This window comes from Babylonia areolata, chromosome 29 (genome assembly GCF_041734735.1).
Source record: "Babylonia areolata isolate BAREFJ2019XMU chromosome 29, ASM4173473v1, whole genome shotgun sequence".
Classification (NCBI taxonomy): domain Eukaryota; kingdom Metazoa; phylum Mollusca; class Gastropoda; order Neogastropoda; family Buccinidae; genus Babylonia; species Babylonia areolata.
The window spans coordinates 7,704,335-7,718,515 of NC_134904.1; the positions used below are offsets into that span (position 1 = coordinate 7,704,335).

Here is a 14,181-nt window from a genome sequence, read left to right on the forward strand (position 1 = left end):
CGCACTTAGCGCACGTAAAAGAACCCACGGCAACAAAAGGGTTGTTCCTGGCAAAATTCTGTAGAAAAATCCACTTCGATAGGAAAAACAAATAAAACTGCACACAGGAAAAAATACAAAAAAAAATGGGTGGCGCTGTAGTATGGCGACGCGCTCTCCCTGGGGAGAGCAGCCCGAATTTCACACAGAGAAATCTGTTGTGATAAAAAGAAATACAAATACAAAATACACACATATGTATACATATATATCTTTGTTGTTGGTTTTTTGTTGTTGTTGTTTGGGGGGTTTTTTGCCAGTGAAATATACATTTTTAATATATATCTGATCGCTTTGATTCTTTGACAAATGTTTTGTGTAGAATAGAAGAACAGAATAGAATATGTCTTTATTACGAAGTGTACCGGGGTCACAAGGAATACTGTGGGGGGTGGGGGGGGGTTGTACATATCAAGGTACGAATATAAATCGAAAATCATACACGAACACAAATACAGTACAAATTAGGATACATACAAGTGCATATCAATATAGAAACTTATACACACACACACACACACACACACACACACACACACTGCTTTGGGGGGAAAGCTATTGGCGAAGCGATTGGTTCTCATCCTTATATTTCTGTACCGTCGACCAGAGGGGAGCATCTCGAAAATCGCAAAAGCTGGATGTGATTCGTCCTGGCTGATTGATTTTGCTTTTTTGGGTAGCCGCTTATAATATATGTCTTCTAGAGAAGGTAAATCAGCCCCGGTAATCTTGGTGGCAGTTTTTACGATTCTGTTAAGGGCTGCAACTTCTGCCTTGGAAATGTTTCCGTACCAAACAGTAATAGCGAAGGTTAACACACTTGCAATTCCGAACTTTTTGATGCACTGGAGAAAGTACAGGCGCTGTTGTGCTTTCTTTACATTTTTTTCCGTATTCCGTATGAAGGAGAAAGCCCTATTTTAGCATCCTTAATCCAGGAAACCAAGTGCTTGAGGAGACTACTACACATCTCCTACAAGGAGCACAAGACCAATGACTATGTGCGGAACCTGGTCAGCAACCTTGTTGGGCCCCAAGAACCACTGCTGGCGACTGTCAAACGACGGAAGATGGCATGGTTAGGTCACGTCATACGACATAACACCCTCTCCAAAACCATCCTGCAAGGGACTGTAGAGGGAGGGCGCAGACGGGGGCGGCAGAGAAAGAGCTGGTCCGACAACGTCAAGGAATGGACCAAAATGACGATGCCAGATCTCCTCACGACAGCTGCCAACAGAACGGCGTGGCGAGCTGACATCTTCCTCATGTCCCCCCAATGACCCCTGCGGTCGAGGGAATGAGTGAGTGAGTGAGTGAATCCAGGAACCCATTTTACCGGCGATTTTTGTCCGTGTATGAAACGATATTACCATTAGTACATTTTGTAACCCATTTTCAGTGGATTTCGACTCTATTCTGTATGTAAATTTACTCAATTTCGATGCAGATTCAGTCAGTGAACTAACGTGTTACCATCTTGCTTTATTCGTTTTTGGTCCCACAAAACACGAAAATGTAACCAACAGGTACAATAATTCATGACGCTAAAATAGGACATCAATGGAGACGACAGGGGGGGCAGAGGGAATAGACAGATATACAGAGAGGCTGACAGACAGACAGACAGACAGACAGAGTACTGACTGGTAGAGAACTGACAATCCACTGGCCTAACATGATTCCTGCCACGTAGATTTGGACGGCAACACGAACCATGTAGGCGCGAGTGTTGTTTAAACCGGCCAGCACGGCCACGGCTAGCATTGTTTATTCATAAGCTGACACAGCGCCAGGGTATTTACGAGAAAAATTGTGATAGATAAACTGGATGTTCGACATCCCAACACGATGTTCCTGCCTCCCTTTCAATAACCAAAAAAAATCCCCATACTTCCTCCTCCCACACTACTCCGTTTCCCACCACCCCACCTCCCGCACACAATATCTGTCTCTCTGTCTCTTGCTCTCCGTGTCTATCTCTGTCTTTGTCTCTGTCTTTGTAACTCTCTCTCTCTCTCTGTCTCCGTCTTTCTTTCTCTGTCCCTCTCTCTGTCTCTGTCTGTCTGTCTGTCTGTCTGTCTGTCTGTCTGTCTGTCTCTCTCTCTCTCTCTCTCTCTCTCTCTCTCTCTCTCATCTTTATGATGCGTTTGTGGACTTCAGGAAAGCCTTCGATTCTGTGAATCGTAGTGCTCTGTGGCACGTTTTACGTAAAAGTGGTGTGTATGGTTAATTGTATATGTTTGAGAGGTATTTATATATCAGTGCTTGCATGCGTGCGTGCGAATATATTCAGAATACTTTGTCCAAATGGGTTCAAACAAGGCTGCTCTTTGAGCCCACAGATGTTCTCCTTCATGCGAATTTCGTTTTAAAGAAAAAATGTCGATCCTTAGATTCTGAAATAAATCTCTGTTCGTTTCCTATTTCCTGAAACATCCACACAACACCAAAGCTGTGTTCACACAAAACTTTTCTGACTTCAAATGCCCGGTTTTCTTTATCAAATTCCAATAGTAACATATCATAGGCTTGTCTACACAAACCTGATTGTGGAAGCTTCAATAGTTTCAACCAATATTCAATGCACTAAACACATGTTTTGATGTACAAAGGATATCTGTCCGTTTCCCCATATAGTACTGTGTTTGGTGAATGAATAGGCAATTTTTTTTTTAATTAATTGCATACCTATACACTTTCTCCCTTTGTGAATTTACTTTTTATCCCTAAACCTCGGCTGCATAAGTAAGTAAAGGTTATATTTCTTCATCAAACATTTCCAAAATAAATAGCAATCAATCGAGCCAAGCTTTTTATAAAAATGATTATGAGACATTTTTAACGCCTTCTTTTCCTCTTTCTGCTAGATTCCTCCCACTCATAGATCAGGCTTAATTTTGTTGAAAATGTTATTCCTAAATACTAATATGAATTACTCACTTTAGCATCCACATTTCGATTGAACCAATTTTCGTGCACTGACAGATGCCCCACCTATTCTAAATACTTTTATGTTGGTTTTGTCCAAGTTGGCTGTAAAATCTAAGTTATCTGCTTCTTCTTTTAGAACATCTAATTGATTTTCAAACCCTTAAATCTTAAAATCTTGTGTCCGAGTGTAACTTGCATGGTTTGATACCGATCTGATGCCCACCTCCCACGCCCCCTCCCTCTCTCTCTCTCTCTCTCTCTCTCTCTCTCTCTCTCTCTCTCTCTCTTCAGTTTCATAACATTCAATACAGAACACATTTTTAATTATTTTTTCTCTCTCTTTTTTATAGCCTTCATGATTCCTTCGGTGTGTGTCCCAGGTGAGTCTTGTAGGCCCCGCCCCTCCATTGTGTTAGGTGTTGAACATCCCATGAACTACATCTTCAACTTGTGACTCACATGTTTCTTCTCCACTCCTCTCCCTTTCTTTCTGTAAACCTCCAGCTGTCTTTTCTGTTTGTCTGTCTGTCTGTCTTTGTCTCAGCGTCTCTCTCTCTCTCTCTCTCTCTCTCTCTCTCTCTCTCTCTCTCTCTCTCTCTCTCTCTATCTTTCAGTTAACCATAAATGGAACTGCCAGAAATAATTTACAAGCATTTAGGCGTATCTGGATTTTAAAAACGGCAATGATAATAAATTTACTGATTCTTTCACATCCCCATTCACCCTTCCACGCCTTCCTTATGAATTGTAAACGGTAATTGACATAAGAAAACAGATCACGTTTTCAGATTGTTAAATATATTGGGGGGGGTTTTTTTTTTTTTTTTTAGAATATGTGTTTTAAAGTAAATAGCATGAAAAGAGACGTAATTATCGTTTATTTATTTATTATAAACTGTTCTTAAAGACACACCTTTGAGGTCTTCGAATATTCCTGTCTTGTTTATTATTGCTAAAAATTAATCTTCTGTGATCATGTTTCCGTTGCTAGTTAGATTACAATTTGAAATGTGCAAAACAAAATCAAAATCTATGATGCAAATAACTGCATATCGATCTGTGAAATAAGTCGAGTCAAATCCCACCCCAGCACACACGCCCACACTTGTTGCCCATGTTATGGACATCATAGACCGTGGCTCTGTCGAAAACACACAAGATAAAAACACTGATTTGATTGTCGAAAACATACAGGGTAAACACTGATTTGACTCAGTCGAAAACAAACAGGGTAAACATACCCAGCATGCACATGCGGGGTAAAAACGGTCATACACGTAAAAGCCCACTCGTGTACATACGAGTGAACGTGGGAGTTGCAGCCCACGAACGCAGAAGAAGAAGAAGAGGCAGGGTAAACACTGATTTGACTCTGTTGAAAACACACAAGGTAAACACTGATTTGACTCTGTTGAAAACACACAAGGTAAACACTGATTTGACTCTGTTGAAAACACACATAGTAAACACTGATTTGACTCTGTTGAAAACACACAAGGTAAACACTGATTTGACTGTTGAAAACACAGGGTAAACACTGATTTGACTCTGTTGAAAACAGACAAGGTAAACACTGATTTGCCTCTGTTGAAAACAGACAAGGTAAACACTGATTTGACTCTGTTGAAAACACACAAGGTAAACACTGATTTGACTCTGTTGAAAACAGACAAGGTAAACACTGATTTGACTCTGTTGAAAACAGACAGGGTAAACACTGATTTGACGCTGTTGAAAACACACAAGGTAAACACTGATTTGACTCTGTTGAAAACACACAAGGTAAACACTGATTTGACGCTGTTGAAAACACGCAAGGTAAACACTGATTTGACTCTGTTGAAAACACAAGGTAAATACTGATTTGACTCTGTTGAAAACACGCAAGGTAAACACTGATTTGACTCTGTTGAAAACACACACAGTAAACACTGATTTGACTCTGTTGAAAACAGACACGGTAAACACTGATTTGACTCTGTTGAAAGCACACAAGGTAAACACTGATTTGACTCTGTTGAAAACAGACAAGGTAAACAGATTTGACTCTGTTGAAAACAGACAAGGTAAACAGATTTGACTCTGTTGAAAACAGACAAGGTAAACACTGATTTGACTCTGTTGAAAACAGACAAGGTAAACTGATTTGACTCTGTTGAAAACACACAGGGTAAACACTGATTTCACTCTGTTGAAAACACACAGGGTAAACACTGATTTGACTCTGTTGAAAACAGACAAGGTAAACACTGATTTAACTCTGTTGAAAGCACACAAGGTAAACACTGATTTGACTCTGTTGAAAACACACAGGGTAAACACTGATTTGACTCTGTTGAAAAAACACAAGGTAAACACTGATTTGACTCTGTTGAAAACACACAAGGTAAACACTAATTTGACTCTGTTGAAAACACACAAGGTAAACACTGATTTGACTCTGTTGAAAACACAGAGGGTAAACACTGATTTGACTCTGTTGAAAACACACAAGGTAAACACTGATTTGACTCTGTTGAAAACACACAAGGTAAACACTGATTTGACTCTGTTGAAAACACACACAGTAAACACTGATTTGACTCTGTTGAAAACACACAAGGTAAACACTGATTTGACTCTGTTGAAAACACACACAGTAAACACTGATTTGACTGTTGAAAACACACACAGTAAACACTGATTTGACTCTGTTGAAAATACACACAGTAAACACTGATTTGACTCTGTTGAAAACACACACAGTAAACACTGATTTGACTCTGTTGAAAACACACACAGTAAACACTGATTTGACTGTTGAAAGCACACAAGGTAAACACTGATTTGACTGTTGAAAACAGACAAGGTAAACACTGATTTGACTCTGTTGAAAACAGACAAGGTAAACACTGATTTGACTCTGTTGAAAACAGACAAGGTAAACACTGATTTGACTCTGTTGAAAACACACAAGGTAAACACTGATTTGACTCTGTTGAAAACACACAAGGTAAACACTGATTTGACTCTGTTGAAAACACAGAGGGTAAACACTGATTTGACTCTGTTGAAAACACACAAGGTAAACACTGATTTGACTCTGTTGAAAACACACAGGGTAAACACTGATTTGACTCTGTTGAAAAAAAAACAAGGTAAACACTGATCTGAAATAAAGGACAATCGTCATCGTGGATACATTTAACTCATTCGGGCCGTTTTTTTTCTCTTCCTTTCATCTGATGTTCAATGGCTGTCTCAATGGACCAGCTTGCAGTGTCCGTGCTTTAAAAAAAATATGGTGTTATTTGTCGTCATCAACCTCTTCAGTATGAAGACCTTCTGCTTCTGACGTCCTGATGGTGTCAGCGTCGGTATCATAAACGTCTCTTTTGTCGTTCGTTTTTTGTTTGTTTTGGTTTTGGTTTTGGTTTTGTTTTTTTGTTGTTGTTGTTTTTGTTGTTGTTGTTTGTTTTTTTTGGGGGGAGGTTGTTTTTTGTTTGTTTTTGTTTTTTGTTGTTGTTTTTGGGTTGTTGTGGGTTTTTTTGTTGTGGTTGTTGTTGTTGATGTTTTTTCGGGGGAGGTTTCGGTTTGTTTTGTGTTTTTTTGTTTTTGGTTTGTTTTGTTTTGTTTGTTTTTTGTTGTTGTTGTTTTTTGGGGGGTCTCTCTTTTTATATTTCATTTTATTTGTTTATCTGTTTGCCTACTTTTATTCCTTTCTTTAGATTTATTTACTTATTTATTCTAATTTGTCTATTGATTGATTTCACGACTTATCTATTTATTTGTTTATGTATCTTTTATCTTCTTCTTCTTCTTCTTCTTCTTCTTACCTCAAGGTCTGACTAATCGCGTTGGGTTACGCTGCTGGTCAGGAATCTGCTTAGCAGATGTGGTGTAGCGTATGTGGATTTGTCCGAACGCTGTAACGCACTTTGATCTGATATTCTGACCCAACAACAAGAGCAGTCATTATTATCATTTTATGTTCAAACAGGAACTTCTTTTGCTAAGCATGGAAGTTTTATTTATTTTGCAAACGTTTTGGTGCAGATAGTAAAAAAGGGAAATTACTCTGTAATTAATGCTAGGGGAATTAAGTTGCTTTAAACTGATCTTTCTCATCTTAAACATTACATTTTGAAATTGTACTCAATATATAAAAAGCTTGGATTTCTTTTTTAAGTGTATCACAAGTGAGTCTTGAAGGCCTTGCCTCTCTTGTTGTTGTTGTTTTTTGGGGGGTTTTTAATTTTATTATGCAGCTTTGGTTTTATCCTCGTGGAGTGATGGCCTGGAGGTAACGCGTCTGCCTAGGAAGCAAGAGAAACTGAGCGCACTGGTTCGAATCCCACAGATGTCAGTATTTTCTCCCTCTCCAATAGACCTTGAGAGGTGTTCTGGACGCTAGCCATGGGACGAATAAACGGAGGTCCCGTGTGCAGCATGCACTCAGCGCACGTAAACGAACCCACCCACGGCAACAAAACGGTTGTCCCTGGCAAATTTCTGTAGAAAAAAATCCACTTCGATAGGAAAACAAACAAAACTGCAGGCAGGAAAAATTACAAAAAAATAAAATTAAATAAATGGTTGGCGCTCTCAGTGCAGCGTCGCTCTTACTAGGGAGAGCAGCTCGATTTTCACACAGAGAAATCTGTTGTGACAGAAGAACAATACAATACAATACAATACAATTCTACTGGAGTTGTGGCATCATGCTAACGCGTCCGTGTATTAAGAAACGCGAAAGACTCTGAGGGTACGACCGTCAGCAGCTGAAAGACAAACAGGAACTGATGGGAAGACCACGTGACGACCAACAGACAAGCAAAAATTGTTCACACACGCGCGCGCACACAGGTGCGCTGAATTGGTCGGTTCATTTACGGTCTGGTCAAACAAAGCAGTGATTTTAGATTCTGAGTAACTAATGGACATTATCAATGTTTGCCACGATAATTTTAATGATTAGACACTTAAAATACAAACGAATATTTAGAAGAAGAAGAAAAAAAAAAAAAGAAAAAAAAACGAAAAAGTGGGGAACGAAAGAAATAGAGAGAAAGATTCAAGATTCAAAGATTCAAAAACTTTATTACTCAAGGATAAAGATTTTAGGCATCGCCCAGTCTTCCAATCTGTCCTTGGGACAACAATAACAATAACAACATTAACGCTAACGACACAAAAATAATAATGTTGTTAACACTGCTACATCCACTGCTACTACAACGAAGAATGATCACCACCATCATCATTAACATTGTAAAAAATAATAAAACGAACGCATTCATACATTCATATCCATACACATGCACACACTCTCTCCACCCAACACACACACACACACACACACACACACACACACACACACACACACACACACACACACACACACACACACATATACATATATATATATATATATATATATATATATATATATATACTTATGCACATATGAGACATGACCGAAGTGAGAAACATATAGCGGACATAAAGAAAACAGAGAAGCACAACTTTACCATTGCACATATACAAAAGTGATTAATTTGCTGATGCAGATGTTACAGGTAATAACATCCAATTTAGATAGAGAAAGAGAGACATACAGACAGAGACAGAGAAAGAAGGGAAAACATTGGAACAAAAATCGAAAGAAAGGAAGGTAGAGAGAAAAAGAATATTTTTTTTCAAAGTGGGTGTACATGGAAGATTTGACACCAATCAGCTTGCAGACAAAGAGTTCCTCAGGTGTGTTGTTTGTTTGTTTGTTTTTGTGTGTGTCATTTTACTCTATTTATTGCCTTGACATCGGGCCTTTGGTTCGAAACGTCGTATCCCACTAAACAAAAGAGGAAGCGTCTTCCATAAAAAAGGTTTTTTTATAAACCTTAGTTTTTTTTGTTTCGATATATATATATATATATATATATATATATATATATATATATATATATATATATATATCGAAACAAAAAATTAAAGTTTATTTTTTTTAAAAACAAAAAAAAACACCTTTTTAGTGGTAGATGAATCCGTGTGTGTGTGCCTGTGTGTTTGTGTCCGTGTATGCGTGCACGAGTGTGTAAGTGTACACATGTGTCAAGAGAGCTTTGTGCACGTGCGTGTGTGTGTGTGTGTGTATAATGTGTGTGTGTGTGTGTGTGTGTGTGTGTGTGTGTGTGTGTATAATGTGTGTGTGTGTGTGTGTAATGTGTGTGTGTGTGTGTGTGTGTGTGTGTGTGTGTGTGTGTGTGTGTGTGTGTGTGTGTGTTTGTGACTTAATTGGTGTTATTACCTCGAATACAATAATATTCATCGCCCCCTCCACCTCCCCATCTTTAATCTCTCCTTACCACTTCCCCCTCCCTCTCCATAACATACACGCCAACGTACAAGAATGCTATTTAGGTGTTATATAGATCAGAAGGAGGCCGACGAAAGATGAAGTTTTACAAGGTGTTCATAGACATGAGATCCTGAATATACAGCAGTGAAGCATAATTATGTATAGTAAACATAAGATGGGAATAACATTCATGTTGGCAAATCGATTACAAATGAAAAAAGGTTCTTTTCATTGAAGTTTTAGTGCCTGAAATTAAAACGTTTCGCAAGCTGATTTAGAGGAACAAATGCTGCTTTGAAAATATATTCTTTGGTAAACAGTTCCACATTGTCCCTTCTGAGTAAACAAAGATATATATATATATATATATATATATATATATATATATATATATATATATATATATATTGATAACGATAACGATACGATAAAGATAACGATAACGGTAATTATATCTATTCAGATTTAAGCCTGCATTACAAGATGATAATAGTCTAGCATTATGTATATTTGTCATAAAAACGGTTAGACACTCGATACAAACAAAGATTCAGAAAGGAAAACATTTTAAAATATTAAAATCGAAGAGAGAGAGAGAGAGAGAGAGAGAGAGAGAGAGAGAGAGAGATTCATTTGACACAACAAATCGACAACATAAACCAGCCAAAAATAGCTTATATCATATTCAACAACATTTTTTGAAGTAACAATTCGTAGAATATAATAGAATATAAAACTTGTGGTGAACGTTCCTTTTCTTTTGTTGCACCCACGCGCGCGCGTGTGTGTGTGTGTGTGTGTTTGTGTCCGTGTATGCGTGCACGAGTGTGTAAGTGTACACATGTGTCAAGAGAGCTCTGTGCACGTGTGTGTGTGTGTCTGTGTGTGTGTGTGCTGTATGTTTTACATTTATTTGCTTAATTGTTTATTCATTATCATTATTGTCTTTTCATTTTATTTTAATTATATTGTTATTGTTATTATTATCATTATTATTTTTATTTTTATTTTTTTTTATATATGGGTTATTATTGTTGTTGTTTGTTGTTGTTTGGGTTTTGTTTTAAGATAATCTTCTCTCTTTTTTTCTCTTTTTTCTTCTTCTTTTTTTTTATCAAGGCTAAGCACATTGGGTTACGCTGCTGGTCAGGCATCTGCTTGGCAGATGTGGTGGTGTAGCGTATATGGATTTGTCCGAACGTAGTGACGCTTCCTTGAGCTACTGATTCTTATACTACACCCATACAGTGGAATTCACTACCGTCACACATCCATCACACCCCTACACCCGCTTTCAAAAGAGCACTCAAAACATATCTTTTCAAACTGTATTTTTTCTCATCTGACGATGCTTGCTGTGGTCTGATCGCTGTATGTGTGTTTTATCTTCAGTTTAACTCTCTCAGTACGGCCAGTCCTCTCTTCTCCTCTACACAGACCCCTCGGATGTCCAGTGGGTGTCTGAATGACCCAACCTTTAGCTTCCGTCATCAGAATTGTGGTATTCCTTGTCAACATTCACGTCTTCAGTATAATAGCCTTCCGCTCGCAATAATTTGATGATGGTAATTGGGGTGAAACGCTGTTAACGTCGTCTCTTTCGCCGTTCGTATGGAGAGAGTTAACGTCTATTCACTATAAGTGTTTTTAGACGGAAAGGAGTCAAGTAGTGGATAAAGGAAAGGGAGTGCATGTGAATATTAGTGTAAAAAAAAGTGTTCATGTTATGTATCAGGGGAAAGGTAGATTATTATAAGAAAAAGTCTATTGAATGAGATGTCATGGGAGGAAGAATATGTATATGCATATCAACAAGTATTAACCTACAACAATGTAAATATAAATAACAACATTACTTGTAATACATCAAAGGAGGATACCAAGTGGACTGGAGTTTAAAATTTCTGAAAACATTCTAAGCAATGAATAATCATTCAAAATCTTTTCAGTGGCTAATGAAATATTGGAAGAAAAGTCATCAACTACATCTTTTGGAATTAACGGTCTTATGTTCGGACAATGAACGAGTAGATGGCTTACAGTTATTTGCTTACCGCATATACATTTTATATTTTTAGAAAATTTTGTACGAAAGGCATTTAAACGAATTCTATACATTAGACTTGTAATTTGTCTTGAATGTGCTGCTGGTGTCGAATTTAGAAAATGTTTGGGATTAGCTGCATTCTTTGTGTTTACACAGCTGGATGTGTTCTCTGTGCTGATGTGTATGCATTTGTGATGATTTTGTTGTGTTTTTGTGATGCCTGATTCCTTTGTGTATGTTTTGACTGTGGTGAATGTGACGTGTTTTATTTATTTGGGCCCTATGTGATGTGAGACTGGACGTTGCCTGTGTTGATTTACACATTTTTATGTTACTTAGTTTGAATCTTATATCTTTAGCCAGTGTGTTGTGAGACTGTGTTGATATTTTGCACATATTTTTATGTCACTTAGTCTTGAATTTATATGTCTCAATGTAACGCCATGAACCCCATTTGAGACAGAGATGCTGTATAAACCTGCATCATTTCATTATCGTTTTTATCATCATCAGTCCAATGAAATGCTTCGTCTAAGGTGGACAATTTATAATGTATGTAGAGTAGATTCACATCTTGCCGGCATGAACAAGTTGAATGTAGAATTACATGATTTTTCATGACATTTTGATTGAAGTAGATTTTATCTGAGGTCATTCAAGGCAGTGTAAAACAACAAAGAAAAAAAATGAGGTTCGTCTTCCTCACCTGTACGTAACAAACAATGGGTACACACACGTTCACTTATAATACCGTATCTTAACCTGTTAGAAAGAATATAAGTAATAATAAACTTTATCAACGCACATTTAATTTTCTCATGTCTGTTCATTTCAATGTATCGTTCAATCATAATTATGCAAAGTTTTAAGTTGTTTTAATTGAGCAGCTAAATTGCCATCCATACCCTCAACAATCATGAATTTGTTCACTAAAAACATTATATGAAAATAATACAAAAAACAAAAAACAAAACCAAAAAAAAACCCTCTTTTATGTCTTCAATACCCTGATTATCCCACACAAATTCCCAATACTTTTAGCACTTTGCTCATGTTTTCCCGTTATTATCTGAGTAACAATTAATTACCTTCGAACTGTAACCTTTTATGCTCTCATTACAATTTCAACAACTAACTCAATTTATTTTTCATAGAAATTCAGAAATCGGATATGTACCCAGTTCTGATGTACTCAAGATTATCTGGTTACCAAATCATTTCATTGCATTTTGTTTTCTAACTCTACATCATTTTCCATTGTCCTTTTGCCCTATATTGCATTTCTTATCGGCTAATGAGATTACCAACCAAAGATTCTGATATCACATTTCCTATTGGCTAATGAGATTACCGACCAAAGATTCTGATATCACATTTCCTATTGGCTAATGAGATTACCGACCAAAGATTCTGATATCACATTTCCTGTTGGCTAATGAGATTACCAACCAAAGATTCTGATATCACATTTCCTATTGGCTAATGAGATTACCGACCAAAGATTCTGATATCACATTTCCTGTTGGCTAATGAGATTACCGACCAAAGATTCTGATATCACATTTCCTATTGGCTAATGAGATTACCGACCAAAGATTCTGATATCACATTTCCCATTGGCTAATGAGACCACCGATCAAAGATTCTGAACGGATACAAATCTGGTTTATCTAAACTGATTTCTTCGCTCTTTTTGCACGTAAGGACGTGCGAAGTTGAAACTGAGTCGTGTTAAAAAGTGAATTCTGAGTCACTTACAATTATACACTGATGACTGACTCTTATTTTTTCCTTTCTAGAGGTCCGTTTTTCTTGGCCAGTTGCCTCCCTTTCGAAAATAATAAGTATTCCTTTTATTTCTTTAACTGCAAACTGCTTTTAGCAGTAGAAACATTGTTCAACTTTCGCTGTGTCAGCTGTGATTAAATGGGAGGGTGAGGAGAGAGCAAGAGAGAGAAAGACAGAGGGAGAAAGAGAGAGAGAGAGAAAGACAGACAGACAAAAAGAGAGAGAGAGACTGACAAAGGGAGAGAGGGATAGGAGGGAACTATAGAGACCGTGAGAGAAACGTGAGGGAAAGACAGACAGACAGACAGACAGAGGGAGCGGAAGGGAAGGTTGAACGACCCAAGAAAGATTTTAAACTCACCCTTAATTTGCAGGGGTACTGTAGAATCGTCATCTCAAGGTGCGGGATAAATTCGTCAACACCGTCTGAAGCTAGCCAGCTGAACGTGGCAGAATCTTCTCTGACAGCAACCTGTTTTGTCCCTTGAAGATCGACAAAAGTATTGCTCTCTTAAAGGCGATTCTTGCTTACTTTTTGTCAGGATTGCCGATGGCGGCCTGCTGTTTCAGGCTGAACGTGGAGTGACACAAGGTGTTTTATTTTTGCAATTTATTCTTCTCGGAGTTTGGTTCTGTCCTGAGATTCGTTCATAATTTCTCAACTGACCTATCTCCTTTCAAAGCAATATGCAGACAATATGTGTTCTCACTCATTAAATAATTTCTTAACAAACACGTGAAAATGAGAAACGATCAACATTTTCCTTGCTAGAACCAGTTGGCATTGTTGTGTAATGTCGCTGAGCTTATCCGTGGATGATGAATAATGTCAACACTTCTATTGAATATTAAGATATTGTGTCCTTTTTTCTCCTCTTTTATTTCTCGCCTTTTTAAATTCTGATTATCGTTCTTCCTCACTTTGACGCCGACATGAGAAAATTGTTTGAGAAAATTGATTTCAAAGTTTGTGACAATCTTGCGAAAGCAACACTATTTTTCCTTCTACTAAACATCCACCGGACTGTCAAACTTG

General features: G+C 37.6%; 1 protein-coding gene across 1 annotated transcript in view; it reads right to left on the reverse strand.

The window, feature by feature from the left end:
• Positions 1-14,084, reverse strand: part of LOC143274785 (uncharacterized) — a 30,104-nt gene extending 16,020 nt beyond the window's left edge. Inside the window, exon 1 of the mRNA XM_076578712.1 lies at positions 13,507-14,084. Within this exon, the coding sequence (XP_076434827.1) occupies positions 13,507-13,539 (33 nt within the window). The 5' untranslated portion in view covers positions 13,540-14,084. The remainder of the gene's footprint in view (positions 1-13,506) is intronic.
• Between the last annotated feature and the right edge of the window lie 97 nt (positions 14,085-14,181).